The 21,856-nt window shown below is 37.7% G+C and overlaps 1 protein-coding gene across 14 annotated transcripts in view; it reads right to left on the bottom strand.

The window, feature by feature from the left end:
- Nucleotides 1–21,856, bottom strand: part of SDCCAG8 (SHH signaling and ciliogenesis regulator SDCCAG8) — a 223,690-nt gene that overhangs the window by 188,390 nt on the left and 13,444 nt on the right. For 13 of the 14 annotated variants that reach the window (XR_011499352.1, XR_011499357.1, XR_011499355.1 and 10 more), the window contains exons 4-6: nt 19,875–19,982; nt 10,102–10,227; nt 4,677–4,817 (exon numbers count right to left, since the gene is read on the bottom strand). Coding sequence is in view for 6 of the 14 variants with exons in the window: in XM_014847801.3 (XP_014703287.3) it covers nt 4,677–4,817; nt 10,102–10,227; nt 19,875–19,982 (375 nt within the window). In the remaining 8 variants the exon portion in view is untranslated. The remainder of the gene's footprint in view (nt 1–4,676; nt 4,818–10,101; nt 10,228–19,874; nt 19,983–21,856) is intronic. The other variant, XM_070501388.1, reaches the window with a different exon arrangement.

Raw genomic sequence — 21,856 nt, 5'->3', positions numbered from 1 at the left:
ACTATAAAAGGTTATTGCCAAAAATTAAAGATAACCTACATAAATGTAGTAATATGTAAGTTTAAAGAATTAGATGATATAATAAAGATATAAATTCTCATCCAAATGACCTATAGCTTAAGGACAATCTCAATCAAAATCCCATAATGTCTTTTGGGAACTTGATAAATTAATTCTAAAATGTACTTGGAAATACAAAAGGCCAGAAATGGTCAGGACACTCTTGAGGACAGAGAACAATGTTGGAAGACGTGGTCTACCATATACAGGGCTATAACAATCAAGACAGGATAGCAGGAGCACAAAACCAAGGAAATAAAACACAGAGCCCAGGAACAGACTCACACGTATACGGACACCTGAGTTATGACAAAAGTGGAAGACCAAGGATTTTCTTTTCAACAAATGGTGCTGGGGTATATAAATAATCATATGGGAAAAGAACAAAAGGTGGCCCCTTACACTTCACATCATATACAAAAATTAATTCCAGGTAGACTGTATATCTAAATGTTACCAGTAAGACTATAAAGTTTCTAGAAGATAACATAGGAGGATAACATAATATCTTTATGATCTTGGATAGGGAAACACTTTTTATATAGGACACAAAAAGCACTAAACAAGAAAGAGAAAAAACTAATAAATTGGACTAAATTAAAATTAAGAAATTCTAGTCAAGAAAGAGAGAGAGACACACAAAGAGCAAAAACTATCAAGAGAGTTATAAGGCAAGCTACAGAGTGGGAAAATACACTTAAAACAGATATAACCAACAAAAGGCTTGTATCCAGAATATGTAAAGAGTTTCCAAAAAACAACATCAGATAACTCAAAAATAATAAGTAGGATATTTGAACATGCACCTCATAAAAGAGGACATCAAATGCTCAATAAATACATGAAAAGATATTCAATCACATAAGTAATCAGAGAAATGCAAATGAAAATCACAGTGAGATAGCACTACAAGCCCCCCAGAAAACTGAGAAATCACGTGTTGGCAAGGATACGAAGTGATGGTCTGACTCACAAGCTGCTGGTCCAAGTATAAACTGATGAAATCCACATTGGAAAAGTTTGCCTTTATCTACTCAAGCAAGACTATATACATACTCTAAGACCAACAATTCCACGCCAAGGTACATATCCAGTATAAATGTGTGTAACGCACACAAATAGACATATAAAGAATGTTCATAGCAGTAATATTCACAGTAGCCTCAAACTGGAAACAATACAAATCTCCATCAACAATAGAATAGATAAATAAATTGTGGTATATTCATACTGTAGACCCACCAATGAAAATGAACAAACTTCTGCCACAGGCACAACATACATGAATCTAACAAACACAAAGCTGAACAAAAGAATACATTCTATGGGGCCGGCCCGGTGGCGCAGCGGTTAAGTGCGCACGTTCCGCTTTGGCAGCCTGGGGTTCACCAGCTTGGATCCCGGGCGCGGACATGGCACTGCTTGGCAAGCCATGCTGTGGTAGGCATCCCACAAAGAAAGTGGAGGAAGATGGGCACAGATGTCAGCTCAGGGCCAGTCTTCCTCAGCAAAAAGAGGAGGATTGGCAGCAGATGTTGGCTCAGGGCTAATCTTCCTCAAAAAAAAAAAAAGAATACATTCTATGTGATTCCATTTACAAAATGTTTAAAAAAACAGGCAGAAATCAACCAGAGTGTTTAGAGGCCATGCTTAGGCAATTTTCATAGAAGTCAAGATAGTGATCAGCTTTGAGGGAATGAGGGGGCAGTGATTGGGGAGGGCATGAAGAGAGCTTCTGGGACATGGCAATGTTACACATCGTACAGGTGATGATTACACAGGTGGGCATTTGGAGATAAATCACCAAGCTGTAAATTTTTATTTTGTGCACTTTTATGAATGTATGTTAAATCGGGTCATTAGAAAAGTTAAAGGAAGATGGCATGATCAACTCATGTACATATTATAGAATGCTCCTAAGGTTCAGGAAGGTGAGGGCTGGTATGTGGAGGTCATTAATGAACTGGAAAAGAACAGGTTTAGGGGAATATGGGGGGTAAAAGCTCAATTGAAGCATGCTGAAGAGAGAATGGGAAGTGAGGAATGGAGACGTGAATATAGACAACTGTTTGGACAGGTTTGAAGGGGAACAACAGTTGGGTGATAGTTTGAAGGGAATGTTGGGTCAAGAGAATATATTTTGTGTTTGTTTGCTTTAAGATGGGCGCTAGTAAAGCATGTATTCTGTTGAGAATAACCCAGTCAAGAGGGAGAAAAAATACAAGAGCAAGAGGAGATAAGTGCAAGAGAGAAATCCTTGAAAACAGTGAGAAAGATTTGGGACATAGAGCACACAGAGGCAGGGATTGACTTTTGACACAAACAGGATAAAAGTGCATCTATAACAATCATCTACACAACAAGAAGAGAGAAATTAATTCTAAAGTGGGACAAGGAGGAGGGAAAGCACATAACCAGGGAAGGTGGAATGGGAGGGGGCATTTGAACTAAGCCATGTAGGCTGGAAACATTTAGACACACAGAAGACAAGAAGGAAACATTTTGGGTCGGGGTAATTACATAAACCAAAGCCAGTTATTCAAAGAGAAATGGAAGTGGGTCATAAGTCTATGAAGTAGCAAGTAGTGAGTGGTTGGTGTGCCTCCAGCTAATGTCTGTAACAACGACAGCAGAATGAGCAGTGAGCCTGGAAAGGTGGTTGGAGACGAAGTGTGGATGGCCTGGGAGACCGGTCTTTACCCTAGGAGTACTAAATAGCTGTCATAGATTATGTGGATGAAAACAACTGCAATTTATTTAGTCTTTCAGATTTTTTTTAAAAGAAAGGAACTCTCTCCCAAATAGTAGAATAAAGCTTGGATTAGGGACCGAGAAAGGGGAGGGAGATTGGGGCCAGAAAGAACCTTTAGAAAACTATAACAATAACACTTGTATATGATAATGAGAGCTGAATGAATTCATTCTCTTTTCCCCTGGAATACTCCATTTATAGTAATATTTTTACATTTTCATCATTATTGATCAATTCTGCCATGTCAAATTTAATGCAAAGAAGACTTCAAGTTAATAAGAGGAAAGAAAAGGTCTGTTTGTTACACAGATCAAAGGATTTAACAGTATCATTTGATCTTAAAATAGAATTACTTCAGACTCTTTGGGAAATGAGGCCATTCAAAAGTAGATGTGTAAACAGGGGAATTTAGAAAACCACAAGCATGCCCAGGGAAGTCACAAGCTCAGAAAAGTCCTGAGGAGGCCTTCAGCTTTGAGCTGGCTGATCTCTTGGCTCAGAGCAAGCCTAGGCACGTGGTCAAGGAACGCCCCAGCACCAAGCCAACCTGCAAAGACTGGCAGGGGGGTTGTCCTATCTTTTGGGGGTCTTTTATGGTGAATGTTGTTTGTTTGTTTCAGCTCCTGGTGTTGAAGGAAATCTTTGTCAAACATAAGCTGAACATGAGCTAATGAAACAGAGACTTCAGTGATCACACACGACAAGGAACAGTCTTTACGAAGACAGTTGGGAAAAGTCTCAAAACAGAAGGACTACGACTGCCTTCAGCAATAAAAAAGAGAGTAAATCTTGGGTAAAATGGGGTATCTGATTTCCAGAGTTACCACACCATAATAGTTTAGCTCAATACCCAATTTTCAACAATAATAAAATGTCACAAAGCAAAAAAAGAAATAGGAAGACATGGCTCATTCAAAGGAACAAAATAAACAGAAATCATCCTTAAGAAACTATAGACGTCTGACTGACTTAACAAAAACTTTAAAACAACTGTCTTTAAAATGCTCAACGAGCTAAGAGAAAACATGGACAAAGAACTAACAGAAACCAGGAAAACAAATTATAAAAAGTACCCAAACAGAAATTTTGAAGCTGAAAAGTACAGTAACTGAAATGAAAAATCTACTAAAGGATTCAAGAGCAGATTTAAGCAACATAACAAAGAACCAGTATACTTAAAGATAGTAAGATTGAAATGATTGTGTCTGAGGAGCAGAAATAAAAAAGAATGAGGAATTACTATACGATCCAACAATTCCATTTCTGGGTGTATACCCAAAAGAACTGAAAGTAGGGACTCCTTGTGCATCCATGTTCATCGCAGCCTTGTTCACAAGAGCCAAAAGGTGCAAACAATCCAAAAGTCCATCAACAAATTAATGGATAAACCAAGCATGGTATGTACATACAAGGGAACATTATCTACCTTGAAAAAGGAATTAAACTATGATATGTGCTACAACATAGATGAACCTTGAAAACATTATGCTAAATAAAATGTGCCAGATACAAAAGGACAAATATGGTTTGAGTCCACTTAGGTCAGGTCCTTAGAATAGGCAAATTCATACAGACAGAAAGTAGAAGAGGTTACCAGGGATTGGAGAGAAAGGGGAATGGGAGTTATTGTTGAATGGGTACAGAGTCTTGTTTGGGATGATGAAAAAGTTCTGGAAATGGATAATGTTGATAGTTGCACAACATTGTGAATGTACTTAATGCAAATTAATTGTACACTTAAAATGATTGAATGGTAAATTTAAAAATCGTTAAAATGCTAAATTTTACATTATGTGAATTTACCATGATAAATAAAAGTAGAAAAAAAAGGAGATGCATAAGAGAAAAGCCCCCAAACACTTACCAGTTCTAGCTTCCATTTTTCAGCTTCATCAGCAGATGCAGCTTCGGTAATATCTGCATTGCCATGGGAAAATGGTTTCTTGGCAGCTTCATCCACTCCAGAATCGTTACCCACTGTAATCCAAGAATTCTGCATGTTTCCCTGAATTAAAACGTGCCAGTAATTGCAATCGACTTTTACCTTTAAATCAGTATGCATGCTTTACAAATGGAAAACTGATTCTTATCTGTGATGAAAGGAATTAAAAAAGCAGATGCTTCTAACTACAGATCAAGAATCATTTTACATTTTCAGGCTATTAGGGTCATATTCCACAACAAGTGTTCCAAGTCAAATTCCTACAGGTGCAGGCAATAATGTAAAGAGCAAAGACCACTGGATGTCAGTGTATTCAACAAATAACCTCTTACTCCACTGAAGACATTCTTGAAACAAGACATATTCTTGAAACACAGAGCCCTCTCTTGGTTTGTTCAGTTTCCACATTTCATAAATGCATTACTAATAATAAAAATTGTTAATACATATGGTGTTTATGTGCCAGACACTGTTTATCATGCTTCACATATATCAACTCAATCATTATAACCACCCTATGAGATAAGCTTCATTGTTATCTCCATTTTATAGATTAGGAAACTGAGTCACACAGTAACTGGCTGAGTCACAGAAGTATGAAGTGGCTAACAAGTGGCAGAGCTAGACCTGAACCCTGGTAGTCTGGCTCGAGTCAGAGCCAGAGTCCCTAAACTAATATGGTCTTCTGCCTTTCCAGAAAAATATTTATCTTCAATAACAAAAACACGGGGCTGGCCCGGTGGTGCAGCAGTTAAGTGCATACGTTCCGCTTCAGCGGCCTGGGGTTCACCAGTTTGGATCCCGGGTGCAGACATGGCACCGTCTGGCAAGCCACGCTGTGGTAGGTGATGTGGATTAAGGCTGCCCCAGCTAGAGAAGCCCAAGGTGACCTGGCCTAAATGCCAAACTATACGACCCAGTGGACTTTTTTTATGGTATGAATTAGGACCGCCCCAGGGAGAGAAGCCCAGGGCATCCTCACCTACATGCCGATCTATATGGCCAGATTCGTATCTAAAGTTATATGACCGCACAATAACCAGACCCCATCTGCACTGAAATCATTTAATGACTTTTTACATCATCTTTTCTTTTCTCCAGTAAAAATAAGTCACGTACCCATGCCTTATAAAATTAGCCCTAACCCTCAACTCGGGGCAGCAGCAGGAGCTCTGACTGCCTGTGGGTCTTGCCCCCACACACGAGCTCTGCCTGCCCATGGGACCTGTCCCCATGCCAGCGGGGGCAGCAGCAGGAGCTCTGACTGCCCGTGGGTCTTGTCCCCACACACCAGCTCTGCCTGCCCATGGGTCCTGTCCCCATGCCAGCGGGGGCAGCAGAAGCGGCAGCAGCAGGAGCTCTGACCGCCCGTGGGTCCTGTCCCCACGCACCAGCTCTGCCTGCCCATGGGTCCTGTCCCCATGCCAGCGGGGGCAGCAGCAGCTGCTCTGCCTGCCCATGGGCCCTGTCCCTATGCCAGCGGGGGCAGCAGAAGTGGTGGCAGCAGAAGCTCTGACTGCCCATGGGTCCTGTCCACATGTTATTCCACACTATTCTCTAAATAAAAGAGCACTACTGCCAGATCTTGAGAGTCTAAGAAATCTTTCTTTTGACTCCTCGGCTCACCGACCCCGCATCAGTAGGCATCCCACGTATAAAGTAGAGGAAGGTGTGCACGGATGTTAGCTCAGGGCCAGTCCTCCTCAGCAAAAAGAGAAGGATTGGTGGCATATGTTAGCTCAGGGCTAATCTTCCTCAAAAAAACGAAACAGAAAGAAAAACAGTGCATGGTGATAAACAGAAGTGACATGCAGTCTGCATGTCAGGGATTCAAAAAGGAGGGGTAGGGACCAGGACACACCATCCAAAGGAAAGTGCTTTAGTCTAATTGCCACTTTGTTCTTTCACAGATAGCTTTTAAAAACTTGAATGGTATTTGACCAAGATTTTAAAAAAATCTAATTATATTTACATCCCTTAAGGTCACTGAAAATCTTTTATTTCTTAATTGAGGGGAGAGGCTGGTAGTGGAGGGGATGAGAATGGACATGGGAAGAAATGGCTCAGAAATTTTCTACTTAAAAAAAAAATCTCCTCAATCTTTGAATGAGTACACATGCCAAAATTTCTAATAAGCAGCATATTTTAATATTATTATAATTTTTGAACTCTCAAGAGAAGGCTTCCATGGAGAGAAATTTTATAACAAGGAAAAGTAATGAAAAATTAAGATAAAATATTCTTTGAATTGTTTTAATTTTTAAAAAATAGTCTTCTTGCTTCTTCAACCGCTAGATCATCAATTAGGCTAAAAGCTCAAAGCCATGTAGGCTACCATCCAATTTCAGGGCAAAAACCCACAAACAGTAAAGAGGAAGCTCTTCCCTTTTGTGCTGGGGGACAAACTTCCATCCTCGGGCAGCAAAGATGGTTTGGTTCAGTATTGACAAGCTATTCGTAATTTACACAGAAAGCAATATAATTCAAAGCTAGTGGATGGATTTGGGGAGTCAGACAGTCCCATGTTTGAGTCCTAGCTTTACTATTTTTCAGCTTTGTGACATTAGACCAGTTACTCTGGTTACTTAACCCCTGTGTACCTTAATTTACTCACCTGAAAATAAACATAACACCTGCCTTGTGTGGCTATTTAAAATTGAAGTAATATAATGTAAATAAAGTGCTTGACACAGTGCCCGGCACAGCATAACCACACAGTTATCAATAAATATCAATTATTTCTATATGACTTTTAATTATTTTTAAAAAGAAGAGATTAAGGGTCGGCCCCATGGCCAAGTGGTTAAGTTCACACGCTCCGCTTCAGCAGCCCAGGATTTCACCAGTTTGGATCCTGGGCACAGACCTGCCACTGCTCAGCAGGCCATGGTGAGGTGGCATCTGACATAGCAGAGCCAGAAGGACCGACAACTTGAATACACAGCTATGTACTGGGGAGCTTTGGGGAGAAGAAGGAGGAAAATAAAAAAAAGAAGATTGGCAACAGATGTTAGCTCAGGTGCCAATCTTTAAAAAAATAAAAACAAGGCATTAAGAAACACTGTAAATCTATATTCCAACCCGCCAACAGCTTTGGAAAAATTTACCATCAACACAGTAATAGACTCATTAAAAGGAGTTCAGAAGAAAAAAGGAAGACAATATCTCGTGATCTGTTTATATTTAAGATACTCTAAAAAGTGGTATTCATGTTAAAACTCTCAACACAGCACCATGCTGGGTTGCTGAAATGCCTCAATTCACCTACACAAGCACAAAGCAGGGGTAACCATTCTGCAACAACAAAATAACAGAGGACTAACATTAACATAGAGCTCAAGGTCACCTGCCACATCTGCAACAATCATTTCCAATTTGCATTATATTTTAGCTTATGTGAATGTTTTTCAAAAAAACAAAACCTCTCTACAATTTTGTTCTTTCTATAATCGTGGCTGCAATTCTTTTGCAAGTTTTCTTTGTTCATAAGGCAGAGCCTGAGTGCGCTCTCACTTCCCATCATTTCCTTCCCCTTCTGTGTTACTCACTTCTCTTGCCCCCTGATTCACTTGTCTGCCTAATTTCCTCTCTCGCTTCACTTCCCCTTCTTCCACTTCTTTGCCATTGTATAAATACTGAAGACCATGCATAATTGAGTCACTGTTTGCTAACGGACTACACATTTGGAAGAAAAGCAAAAGAATGTATTTATTTTAAAAATGAGCTAATTCTAAGTCCTTTTTATATGGCTAGATTGTCTTCAAGTTGACATTAATAAGCAACTAAGACGGAATTTTTTTTTTTTAAAGATTGGCCCTGAGCTAACATCTCCTGCCAATCTTCCTCTTTTTTCTTTCTTTCTCCCCAAAGCCCCAGTCCATAGTGGTATATGATAGCTGAAGGACCTTCTAGTTCTTCTATGTAGGATGCCACCTCAGCATGGCCTGAGGGGCAGTGCTAGGATCCGAACTGGCCAACCCTGGGCCATTGAAGCAGAGTGCGTGACCTTAACTACTGGGCCACAGAGCCAGGCCCCTAAGACAGAATTTTTAATTACTAATATTAATAATATAATATAAATATTCAGAAAAATTATAGAGTGAAGGGAAAATAGCTCATCGCTAACTGAAATGTAATTGCAGAAAAATAAACTGAAATACTAGTCAGCCTGTTTTATTGTTCAGAGTTAAAACAATGACTACTCCTAAATAGCAAACTTGAACACATAGAACTCAAGGATTACAAATGAAACATCAGGTCAGGCAACTAAAAACACTTCAAAAACAAAAACTAGAAGACACTTAGATAAAACATTAAGACACTCATATTTTTCTTAACTGATTTACTAATGATGACTAATTCAAAACCAGCAAAATTCTTTGCAAAGCAAAGCTGCAACAGGCAAGTATTAAAACTTCCGCATAGAAAGTTGAATTTGTCTCAAAAAGCAGAACAAGCTGTGAGTAAGGGTGTCTTACAGCAAAAGAGTGAAAAACATTTTTAAGGCAAAAGTATTTCTGACAAGCCAGAGGAGGTATGGAGTTTAAACACTATTTAAATGTCACCATAAGAATTCTGTGTCATAGAATTCTAGAGCTCACCTAATTCACTGTTCTTCAAAATGTGGTCCACTAATTTTAGAATCACTTAGGTGACTTTTTAAAAATTCATATTTTTAACTCAAGAACTCAGCCCAGACTCATGGAATCAGGCTATCAGGGGATGGAGCTCAGGAATCTGCATGCCAACAAGTATCCCAAGTGACGGCTAATCACCTTAAAGATTAAGAACTGCTAACAGAGGTGAATCTTCTCAAATTGCCAATAAACAAACAGGACACGTGAGGTTAAGCCATGTTTGAAAGCCCTATAAAATTACTTGCTAACCACCCAGCTTGTTAGGGACAATGGGAAGACTAACATTTTGATTCTTGGACCCTAGGGCCAGTGTTCTTTCTGCTACACCATGCAGCTAATTAGACTTATGGAATTCAGAGCTCAAGGAAAATTCAGAGAAATACACAGAAATTTAGGCTACAGTTTCTGGACTTAACAAAGTCTTTCCTATATAACATACTTGCTGCTTTCAGTCTTGCTCTTTCCATATGGAAAAAACATAAATGGTATGCTCAGAGAGGAAACCAGCGTAGATATGGGCATCACTACATCATTTCATTTGAGGGCTCATGCCACCAGTGAATTTTAACTTTTGAGGTCCCAAGTGAATACCAGCATAGTACTTTTGCCAAACTTCAAGGAGAGAATCTAAGCAGTTCAGAAGGCTGGAGGAGAGGGTAGGAGGGAACATTCAAACTAAAACATAATTGATGGTTTTAAAAAACGCTCACAGATGCATCCAGAAGCGTTTGTTCCCTCATTGCCTCCTCTTGTCTTTGAGATTTCAGCTGTCGTTGGAGACTTTCATTTTCAAGCACAACTACTTGTATCCTATTTTTCATTCCAGAGAGTTCCTCCTAAAAAAAACAGAAACAAATAACCAATACATTAAGCATTTTTAAGCAGTGCTCTTACTGGGTGATGAGAGGATCCAACATGATACAAAGCAGGCAAGGCTCAACTCTCTACCCACTTTCTGAGATATTATAACTCTATGTAGACAAACAAAGCAACTCAAATGTTAGCCAACAAACTGAGAGCAGGCTGGGGGAAGGTAGGAGAAGGCCTACTAATGGCCACACTACAGAAGTGTGTGGTTTCTGACAAATTTTTTATAGGCTTATAGAAAGGCTTTAATTAAAGGGGTTCCCTAAAAGACTGTTAAGAATGAGGTTGACTGCCGAATAATAAGGAAAGATATATCATTGCTCATGCTCAAACGCCAATCACTTGTTGAAAATTGACAGAGGACTAAACAGATAATAGAGGACTCTGGGAAGAAAGGCATGCAAAGGTACAATGATCATTTATGAACTGATAGCCAGACGGCAGGAAATTATGACTGAAGCCGTTTGGTGAAGAGTTCTGAAAGCGCATTTCCTTAGCCTTGCAGGGTGTAATATAAGGAATTACAGACAAACAACAATTGGAATAGCTATTGAGTGGCATTTCAGTCTCTGAAAGAATGTTTAAATATATCAATATATTGATGGTACAGTACTTAATCTTCATCACCAGTGTAATCAAAAACTACTATGTATTACCCATCTTCCTTGACTTATGATGGAGTTACATCTCGATAAACCCATCATAAGTTGAAAATATTAAGTTGAAAATGCATTTAATACACCTAACATACCAAACATTGCAGCTTAGTCCAGGCCACCTTAAATGTGCTCAGCTCACTTACGTTAGCCTGCAGCTGGGCAAAATCATCTAACACAAAGCTGATTTTACAATAAAGTGTTGGTTACATCAGGAATTTACGGAACACTGTACTGAAACTGAAAAGCAGAATGGTTGTATGAGTACGGAATGGTTGCAAGTGTATGGGTTGTTCACCTGCATGATGAGAGGACTGACTGGGAGCCGCAGCTGCCCAGCATCACGAGAGAGTATCTTGTCACACGTCGCTAGCCCAGGAAAAGATGAAAGTTCAAAACCCGAATTATAGTTTCTACTGAACGTGTATCACTTTTGCACCATTGTAAAGTCAAAAAATCATAAGTTGGGTACTGTCTGTATATGCAAGTTCTATTCAATTCTTTTCTTCAGAAAAATAAACAAAGCTGTAATTAAAAGCTATGACTAAAAAAATATTGCAGACTTCCAATTTTTGATATGGCTTATAATGAGCTTGGAAGACAGTACTCCCATCTTAACAACAAGAAAAAAGCTGAACAAATTGAAAAACTACTATCCCCAAAATTGGAGAGACAGACAAGTGTTCCTGAGAATCACAACCTACCAGAGCGGAAACTTCCAGGGCAATCTGTGATGGGGTAGGAAAACGTAAAGTATAATTGATGAAATGCTGGGAGCTCCGTGTAGACAAGTTTGAGGGGTAAAAACTCCAGAAGGACCCAGTCGTAGGGGGGCTCCTACACTTTTTGTGAGTTTTATCTGTAGGACACTACCAGGTTCTTAAAGCAAAGACTACAGAAAAATCCCCTCATACTTCCTCTAGTAGGAGAGGAAAAGTAGCTATTTTGAAACATGTCCAAAACATTCTCTTCTTCTTAACAACGTCTGCCTTAAGATAAACTATTTTACCAGAGGCTAAATAACTGGGAGTTTTTAGAATCTAACTGACTTAGGACAAGGGAAATACCCAACTCCAGCTCCCTCTAGCCTTCTGGTCTCACTTAAGGGGAGGGGAAGACTGAGAAACACTTGTGAGGGTCACAGCCAAGGGGCACAGGCTCACTAAAAGACAGAGACCTAATTACAGGACTACAGAACACTTCCTGTACTCCTACACCTTACTACCACATCAAATTCCCCTGTTACTATATAGTCAGTATATATACTATGTACTATATATAGTGAGTATATAGTAACAGGGGAATACACGAAAATAACTGTACATCTCAGACTATATTTAAGAAGAACTTTTGAGGGAAGTCTAAAGACAGGAGGAGAGACAAAAACCAGGACCCTAGATGAAATTTTTGCCTCTGACACCTATAGTAATAGCAAACAGTAAACATAGCTTCACTCCTACCCAGATAAACATAAAACTTCATACTAAATGTCTATTTCCCCCAGTTCCTTTTACTCATTACATCACTGCAGCATTCAACAGAAAATTAGAAGGCATACTAAAAGACTTAAAACACAGTTTAGAGAGACTAAGCAAGCATAGAACCAGACTTGGATATGGTAGAGATGTTGGAATTATCAGATTTGGAGTTTAAAATAACTATGATCAATATGCTAAAGAGTCTAATGGAAAAAGTAGACTACATGCAAGAACAGATGGGTAATGCAAGCAGAGGGATGGAAACTCTAAGAAAGCATCAAAATGCTGGAAATCAAAAACACTGTAACAGAAATGAAGAACATCTTTGGGGGCCAGCCCGGTGGCACAGCGGTTAAGTGCACACATTCCGCTTCGGCTGCCTGGGGTTTACCAGTTCAGATCCCGGGTGCGGACATGGCAGCGCTTTGCACGCCATGCTGTGGTAGGTGTCCCACATATTAAAAAAAGTAGAGGAAGATGGGCACGGATGTTAGCTTAGGGCCAAGCTTCCTCAGAAAAAAGAGGAGGACTGGCAGTAGTTAGCTCAGGGCTAATCTTCCTCAAAAAAAAAAAAGAATATCTTTGAAGGGCTCATTAATAGACTGGACACAGCCAAGGAAAGAATTAGTGAGCTTGAAGAACTGTCAATAGAAACTTCCCAAACTAAAACACAAAGAGAAAAAAGAATGTCAACGACAGAAAATAATATCCAAGAATTGTGAGACAATCACAAAAGGGGAAGAAAGAGAAAAGAGAAGAAGAAATATTTGAAGCAATAATGACCAAGAATTTTCCAAAATTAATGATAAGCACCAAACCACAGATGTAGGAAATTCAGAGAACACCAAGCAGAATAAAACCAAAAAATCTACACCTAGGGATATCATTTTCAAACCGCAGAAAATCAAAGACAAAGAGAAAACCTTTAAAGAAGTCAGAGTAAAAAAACCTTACCTATAGAGAAGTAAGGATAATAATTGTATCAGACTACTCTTCAGAAACCATGGAAGCAAGAAGAGATCTAACACATAAGAGTTTGCTCAACATCATAATAGCAAAAGTATATGTACTGATTTCAGCCGGTGGATAATTAAAATGAATGACAGCAATGTCAAGAGACAAGAGGTAGATATTGGGAATACTCTGTTATAAGAAACTTGCCCTACCCTTGAGGTGGTGTAGTGCTATTTGAAAATAGACTTAGATTAGTGGTAAACGTAAGTGCAAACTCAAGGACAACCACTTCTAAAAGTAAAAAAAGAAGTTCAATTGATATGCTAAGAGAGGAGAAAAAAATACAACCATATAACATGCTCACTTAAAACCAGAGATGGCAGAAAAAGAATAGAAGACAAAGAAACAAAGAAAGAAAAGAACAAGGGAAATGAAAGCAGTAACCAATATGGTAGATATTATAGACACTGAACTATATCAATAATCAATTTAATGTCCGTGGTCTGAATACACCAATGAAAAGACAGAGACTGTCAGAGCGAATAAAAAACAAGACCCAAGTATATGTTATCTACAAGAAGCCCACTTCAAATATAAAGACACAGATAGATTAAAAGTAAAGGGATAGATACAGACAAACCATGCTAACATAAATTGAAAGAAAGCTGGAGTAGCTATACTAACTTCAGTCAAAGTAGACCTCATAGTAGGGCAAAACATCAGGGATAAAAAGGAGCATTACACATTGATAAAGGGGTCACTTCTCCAAGAAGACATAATAATCCTTAATGTGTAAGTGCCTAACAACAGAGAGTCAAAACACGTGAGGCAAAAACTGATAGAACTACAAGGAAAAATAGATGAATCCACTATTTCAATTGGAGATTTCAACACTCCTTTATCAGGGATTGACAAATCCAGCAGATCTGGCAGACTGGCAAATTATCAGTAAGGTCATAGTTGAACAGAACTGCACCTTAATCAACTAGATCTAATTGACATTTACAGAATACTTTATCCAAGAACAACAGAATACACATTCTTCTCAAATTAACACAGAACATTCAACAAGACATACCACATTCTGGGCCTAAAAACACATGTTAACAAATTAAAAAGAATAGAAATCAAAAAAAGTATGCTTTCAGAACACAATAAAATTAAACTAGAAATTGATAACAGAAAGAGCTAGAACACTCCCAGTATACTTGGCGATTAAACAACATTCTTCTAAATAACATACAGGTCAAGGTCAAAGTCTCAAGAAAAATTTAAAAATACCTTGAATTAAACAAAAATGAAAATACAACTTATCAAGATTTGTGAGATGCAACAAAACCAGTGGAAAACATTCAAAAAGATTCCAAATCAATAATCTAAGCTTCAGTCTTAGAAAAAAAAGAGTAAATTAAATTCAAAGTAAGCAGAAGAAAAGATATAATAAAAAGTAGAGTAGAAATAAATGAAATTAAAAACAGGAAATCAACAGAGAAAAGCAACAAAACCAAAAGCTGGGTCTTTGAAATGATCAATAAAATTAAGACTCTAGCAAGACTAAGAAAAAAAGAGAGAACACACACATTACTAACATCAGAAATGAAAGAGGGCTCACCATGGACATTAAGAGAATCATAAAGGAATACTATGAATAACTCTACACCCATAAATTTGATAACCTAGAAAAAATGGACCAATTCTTTGAAAGACAATACCAAAACTCACAGAAAGAGAAATAAATAATCTGAATAGGCCTATATCTATTAAAGAAAATGAGTTAATAGTTAGGAATCTTTCAAAACAGAAAGCACCATGCCCACCATTCATTCACTGATGAATTCTACCAAACATTTAAGGAACAAATTATACCAATTCTCTACAATATCTTCCATAAAATACCAGATGGAATACTTCCTAACTCATTCTATGAGGCCACTACCCTCATACCCAAACCAGGTGAAGACAGTACAGGAATGGAAAACTACAGACCAATATATCTCATAAAAACCCAGATGCAAAAATACTCATCAAAATATTAGCACATCAAAGCCAACAATGCATCAAAAGAATTATACAACAGAACCAAGCGAAATTTATTCTAGGTATACAAGGCTGGTTCAATATTTGAAAATCAATTAATGTAATCCATCACATCAATAAACTAGAAAAGAAAAATCATATGATCATATCAATAGATGCAGAAGCAAGTGACAAAATCCAGTAGCCATTCAAGATAAAAACTCTCGGCTAACTAGGAATAGAGCGAAGCATCCTCAATTTGATAAATAACATCAACAAATAACGTATAGGTAACATGATACTTAATGGTGAGACAATAGATGTTTTCCCACTAAGATCAAGAAAAATGCAAGGATGTCTCCTCTCATCACTCCTATTCAACGTCATACCAGAAGTCCTAGCTGATGCAACAAGACAAGAAAAGGAAATAAAAGCTATATATATTGGAAAGGAAGAAATTTAAAAAAGATATCCATCTTTGCTCAGAGGTGACATGATTGTCTATGAAGAAAATCGCAAAGAATTAAAAACTGCTAGAATAAGTGATTATAGTAAGGTTGTAGATTACAAGATTAATATACAAAAGCCAACTGTTTTCTTATATATTAGCAATGAATAATTGGAACTTAAAATTAAGAACACAATACCATTTATGTTAACACCAAAAAAATGAAATTCTTAGGTATAAATCTCAAAAAAATATGTACAAGACCTATATGAGGAAAACTGTAAAACTCTAATGAAGAAATCAAGGAATATATAAATAAATGGAAAGAGAGTCCACGTACATGAATAGGAAGACTCAATATTGTCAAGATGTCTGTTCTTCTCAACTTGATCTATAGATTCAACATAATACCAATCAAAATCCCAGCACACTATTTTGTAGACATTTACAAATTGATTTTAAAGTTTATATAGAAAGGAAAAAAACCCAGAATAGCCAACACAATATTGAAGAACAAAGTTGGGGGGTTGATACTACCTGACTTCAAGACTTACTATAAAGCTATAATAAACAAGACAGTGTATTATTTGAGAAAGAACAGACCAATAGCTCAATGGAACAAAATAGTGAGCCCAGAAATAGACTCACACAAACATAGTCAATCGATCGTTGACACAGGAGTAAAGGCAATTCAGTGGAGATGGTCTTTTCAACAAATGATGCTGAGACAACTGAATACCCAAATGCAAAAAAGAATCTAGACACAGACCTTACACCTTAGACAAAAATTAACTCAAAATGGAGCACAGATCTAAATGTAAAACACAAAATTAGAAAATACCTAGAAGAAGACTAGAGGAAATACTGGTGACTTTGGGTTTGGCAATGATTTTCAGATATAACATCAAAAGCACAATTCATGAAAGAAAAAAATGGATGTTAGCCTTCACTAAAATCAAAAACTTCTGCCCTGTGACAGACACTGTTAAGAGAATCAAAAGATAAGCTACAGACTGGGAGAAAAGGACTGAAAAGTACATATCTCATAAATGACTGGTATCCAAAATATATAAAGAACTCTTAAAATCAACAATAAGAAAATTAACAACCTGACTTAAAAATGGGCAAAGGACCTAAACAGATACTTCATCAAATAAAGAATATAAATGGAAAATAAGTATATGAAAAAAATTTTAAACATTATATGTCACTAGAGAATTGAAATCAAAACAACACTAAGATACCACCACATAGATCTAATAGGCTAAAATCCAAAACACTGACAAAACCAAATGTTGGCAAGGATGTAGAGCATCAGGAACTCTTATTCACTGCTGGTGGGAAAGCAAAATGGTACAGCCACTTTGGAAGACAATCTGGCAGCTTCTTACAAAGCTAACATACTCTTACCATGTGATCCAGCAATTGTCCTTCCTGGTAATTATCCAAATGACTTAAAAATTTATGTCCATGCAAAAACTTGCACACAAATGTTAACAGCAGCTTTATTCAGAGTTACCAAAACTTGGAAGCAAGCAAGATGTCCTTCGGTGGGTGAATGGATAAACAAACTATGTTATATCCATACAATGGAATATTATTCAGCAATAAAAAAAAAATGTGTTATTAAGCCATAAAAAGACACAGAGGAACCTTAAGTGCATATTACTAAGTCAATGAAGGCAATCTGAAAGGCTACAAGCTGTATGATTCCAACTCTATGACATTCTGGAAAAGGCAAAACTAGCAGACAGTGGTTGCCAAGAGTTTGGCAGGTAGGGAAGGAGGGACGAATAGTGAGCACAGACGATTTTTAGGGGAGTGAAACTATTCCGTATGCTACTGCTGATGGATACATGTAATTATACATTTTTCAAAACCTACAGAATGTACTCCACAAAGAGCGAACACTAACGTAAACTGTGGAATTTAGTACACGATAATGTAATAACACTAGTTCATCAATTGTAACAAATGTACCACACTGATGCATGATGTTAGTAACAGGAGAAACTGTTGGGGAGGTATTAAAGGGAATATATGGGAACTCGATGTACTTTCCATTCAGTTTTTCCATAAACTTAAAATTGATCTAAAAGGCAGTCTATTACTTAAACTAACTAATAAAATATTTCTAAGACCTTAAACATTACTTCATTCTGTTACTCCCTTGTTAAAATGTATTAAATTTACACTCTGCCTGATTTTCAAGGCTTTTCAAATTTACCAGCTCAGCACTATTTTAATTATTTCTAAGAGACATCTCCCATTGCAGGAATTTAGAATAGCTGCCTCATGGCCCCCATAATTAAACCATGTTCATCCTGCATATATCCTTTCACTGTTGCTGTTCTCTCTATGAAGTTCTTTCATCTCCCTTCTACTGACCTAAATGATCCTACTCCTTTAAGATTTTCCTCTCTCACAGTAACATCCCCGAAGACACTAGCTTTTCATAACCTTCTTCTCTTATTGGAATTATAGTTTATACTATGGAACAAAGGACTACACTATATTCTCTATAGTGCTGCTGTGGTGCTCATAGGGAGTAGTATTCTCTTCTTAACTAGATGGCAAGTTTATTATAATTTACACTAAAGGGTGGCAGAAACTCCCACCCCAAAATATACCACTTTGGAATAAGAATTATTTTGAGCAAAAGGCACTTGAAAAACAGCAGGTACAAGAAGAATGCTCTGACCTCCTCTTTTCTTCCTGAAAGCAGGAGATGCAAGTCCCCTGAGAAAGCTGCCTGCCCTGTCCCCGGAGGAAAGAAACACTCCCATCACCAGAGCCAGGGCGTCGAGGCCAAGGGAAACCTGTACAAACAGACCTTGTTAAACTATCTTATCTTCCTGTGGCCTCCCCATATAGTTTAGTTGCGTTTCCACAACTGCCTCTCTTTGTTCAGCATAGTACTATAAAAGCATCTAGGTTTTGCCACTCCTTTGGGTCTTCATCTCCTTACAAAGGCTTCCATGTCACACAAAACTTAAATAAATGTGCATGCTTTTATCCTGCTAATCTGTTTTATGTCAATTTAATTCTAAGGTCCAGCCAAAGACTCCAAGTGGGTAGAGGTAAAGCTTTGTCTCCCCTACAACATCCTTTAAGTTTTACCCACAGTATCTTAGGGACTAATAGTAGCTTGTAAATGGAAGGAGTCCCAGGATATTATTTCATCTTTTCTGGTAATCCAAGAAGATGCATATACTAATAATTTTACCCTCCAAGAACACAGAGAAAACAACATGCTAAGATCAAGAACTCCCTTGAAAAGGCAACACACTTCAAAGTCTAAAGGGTTTTTAAGTTACATGTTGGACTTGTACCTTGGAAGAGTAGCCAAAATGTTAAAAATATAATACATGATACAAAAGATATCAGTAATTCCTATAAAAATACCACATGATCTGATGCATTGATATTGAAAAAAAAAAAAAACGAAGAAGAACTGAAATACCAAACATACTTTGGGAAGGCAGAAAGGCCCCAGTGGCATGAATAACATTATTAAACTGCATACAGTCGAGCAATATAACTGTCAAGTGCTGCAAGCCACGGGTGACGCATCTGGTTTCTGGATCATTATTATCACCATCCCCATGAGCCATCCTTATTCAAAGCATAGCTAAGAACCTTCATACTGACAGCGGAGTATAGGCAGTCCACCAGCTCAGAATCCCTGCTTGCTGCATCACGCCTTCAATAGGTTGACAAGCGTGGGAAAAGGACTGGTATTACTATCCCAAAGTATTTGCCATCAGCTGGACTAAAGTAAATGGGGTGGAATGGAAAAATTCTGCAACATAGCAGCATGTTATCAAAATATTAGACATAGTTATGGACTACTGGGAAATCAAGCAATCAGAAATGGCATGATCAGAAGTATCATTCCCAAGCCCGTGAAGCTCCTGAAACACATCAGTCTTTTCAATCATAAGGATGACAATTGTCAACATATTGCTGTAAACATGAAGACTAATAATAGCAAATTTTCATACAAAGTATCATTAATATAACCTTTTATTTAGGTAGGTTTAAATTTTTAATGAGAAACTTACCTTGCAGAACTTGACTTCTGCCTCTAAATGATGAATGTATTGAGATTGGTCATTGATGATAGGAACCAGATTGTGTACAGTAGGCATACTGCTTTCCTCTGATGACCTCTAAAGCAAAAAAACAAATACAAAAAAAATTAAGCATGCTTGGATTTGGCAAAGAATCAGTTAATACCGTCTCCATATTCAATTTAGCACTGATGTCATAGAGGCTAGATCACAATGTGGCTAATGGTATTTAGTTGTATACTATTTCTATTAGGACTAGTATAAATTCCACAAATAGCTAAGATTCAGGGATATGAATATCATTTTTTAAAGATGAAAAGTGAAAGCGGTTATAAAAAGCATATGGCAAATGGAGAAATGCTGAGGTAGTATAATCGGCTTGGGATGAACTGCCCATTTGAGCCATCTGAAAATGCGACACCCCTTTCAGTAATGCTGAGATAAAGGGACAACTCTCTTCAAGAAACCACCATGGAAGAGGACCGCTAGCTAAAACTGCTGAACAGCTGCCCGAAGACGGGATTCTTTAGACAAGCGTTTGACACAAAGTGTGTGTCAATGAGGTAAAATTCTACCTACGAAGGTGTACATAAGCAAAACGTGGCTTTTGATTTTTGATCCTAATACTCAAGGCAATTTGAGACTCTGCTGCTCTGGAGCACAGAGCCTCCGGGATCAGAGTGCTAAAGCGGATACACATGAAACCGAGATACACTGCACTGAGGAGTCTGATGATGAGACTTCAGAAAAAGTGTGAATTCTGTTTACAGTCATGCATCACTTAATGATGGGGATAAGTTCTAAGAAATGCGTTGTTAGGTGATTTCGTCGTTGTGCGAACATCATAGCGTGCACTTACACAAACCTAGACTGCATAGCCTACCACACACCTATGCTTCACGGTACTAATCTTATGGGATTGCTGCTGCACATGCGGGCCGTCGTGGACTGAAATGTTATGCAGCACATGACTGTACTTCTGCAGCATTCCTGGAATTGACTTTTAATGTATCTTACCTTATCCTAAAGTGATTGTAAAATTGTTTATAAAATCATATATCATACCACGATTTTTTTTAAATAAAAGAGGAAATCAGGAAAAGGGAAGATGAGGGTCAACCAGTTAGATGAACCCCGAAGAAAGCTTGAGATGAGACACAATCATTTTGTTTCTCAATCCAGCAGAAATTCCTAACAACAATGAAGTACCAGCTCTCACAGCAGAATAATTAAGTAGAACTTTGCTTTTTGGCAAATTGAAGAAATGTAAAAGCCAAAGTAACTTTAATTAAATAAATTATCTGTGGTGAGTAAAAGCAATTAATTATAATAATTTTATATTAATAGAAATGGATCCAGAACATAGGCAAATATGAATTAAGTATTATTATGTGTACATAGGGGATAGTCTGTGCGAAAAATTAAAAACTCAACTAATACTGTGTGGAAAATGTTCACATGAAATCATCTGTATATATTTTGAAGGGTTTATTAAAGTTGAATATGCACATTTTAAAATAATAATATCTAGACATATTTTCCTTCTCAATAGTGCCTCAATTTCATTCTCGATACAGCCACATGTATCTGATATGTCATATTGGCTATGAAAATGCATTCTAAAGGGTACAACTTTCAAAAGCTACTTATTACTACTATGGCTTGTAATCATTACATGCAGGCTGTATACATTCAGAGTCTCAGTTCTATTCTTTCACATAGTTCCCTGTAAATGAGACTGTTTGTAAAGTAGATACCGGATACACTGAACTGATGCTCTTGATGAGGGTCTTCCTGTCTATCCAGATTCAATCAGTTCCCTAACATCACTGCTCAGTTTTATCCTTAAAATGCTAATAAGCATGTCTGAGCATTCAACAGATACAGCAACTTCATTACCAGACTTAAAAGTACTCCATCCTGTGTTCTTAAGAGCATTCTTAAAACTAGGTGCCAGCAGCAATAAATTTACT

The sequence above is a fragment of the Equus asinus genome, chromosome 30, assembly GCF_041296235.1.
Source record: "Equus asinus isolate D_3611 breed Donkey chromosome 30, EquAss-T2T_v2, whole genome shotgun sequence".
In the NCBI taxonomy this organism is placed as follows: Eukaryota; Metazoa; Chordata; class Mammalia; order Perissodactyla; family Equidae; genus Equus; species Equus asinus.
Note: the sequence above shows the minus strand (reverse complement) of the source record. Positions and strands in the feature narration are given on the sequence as shown.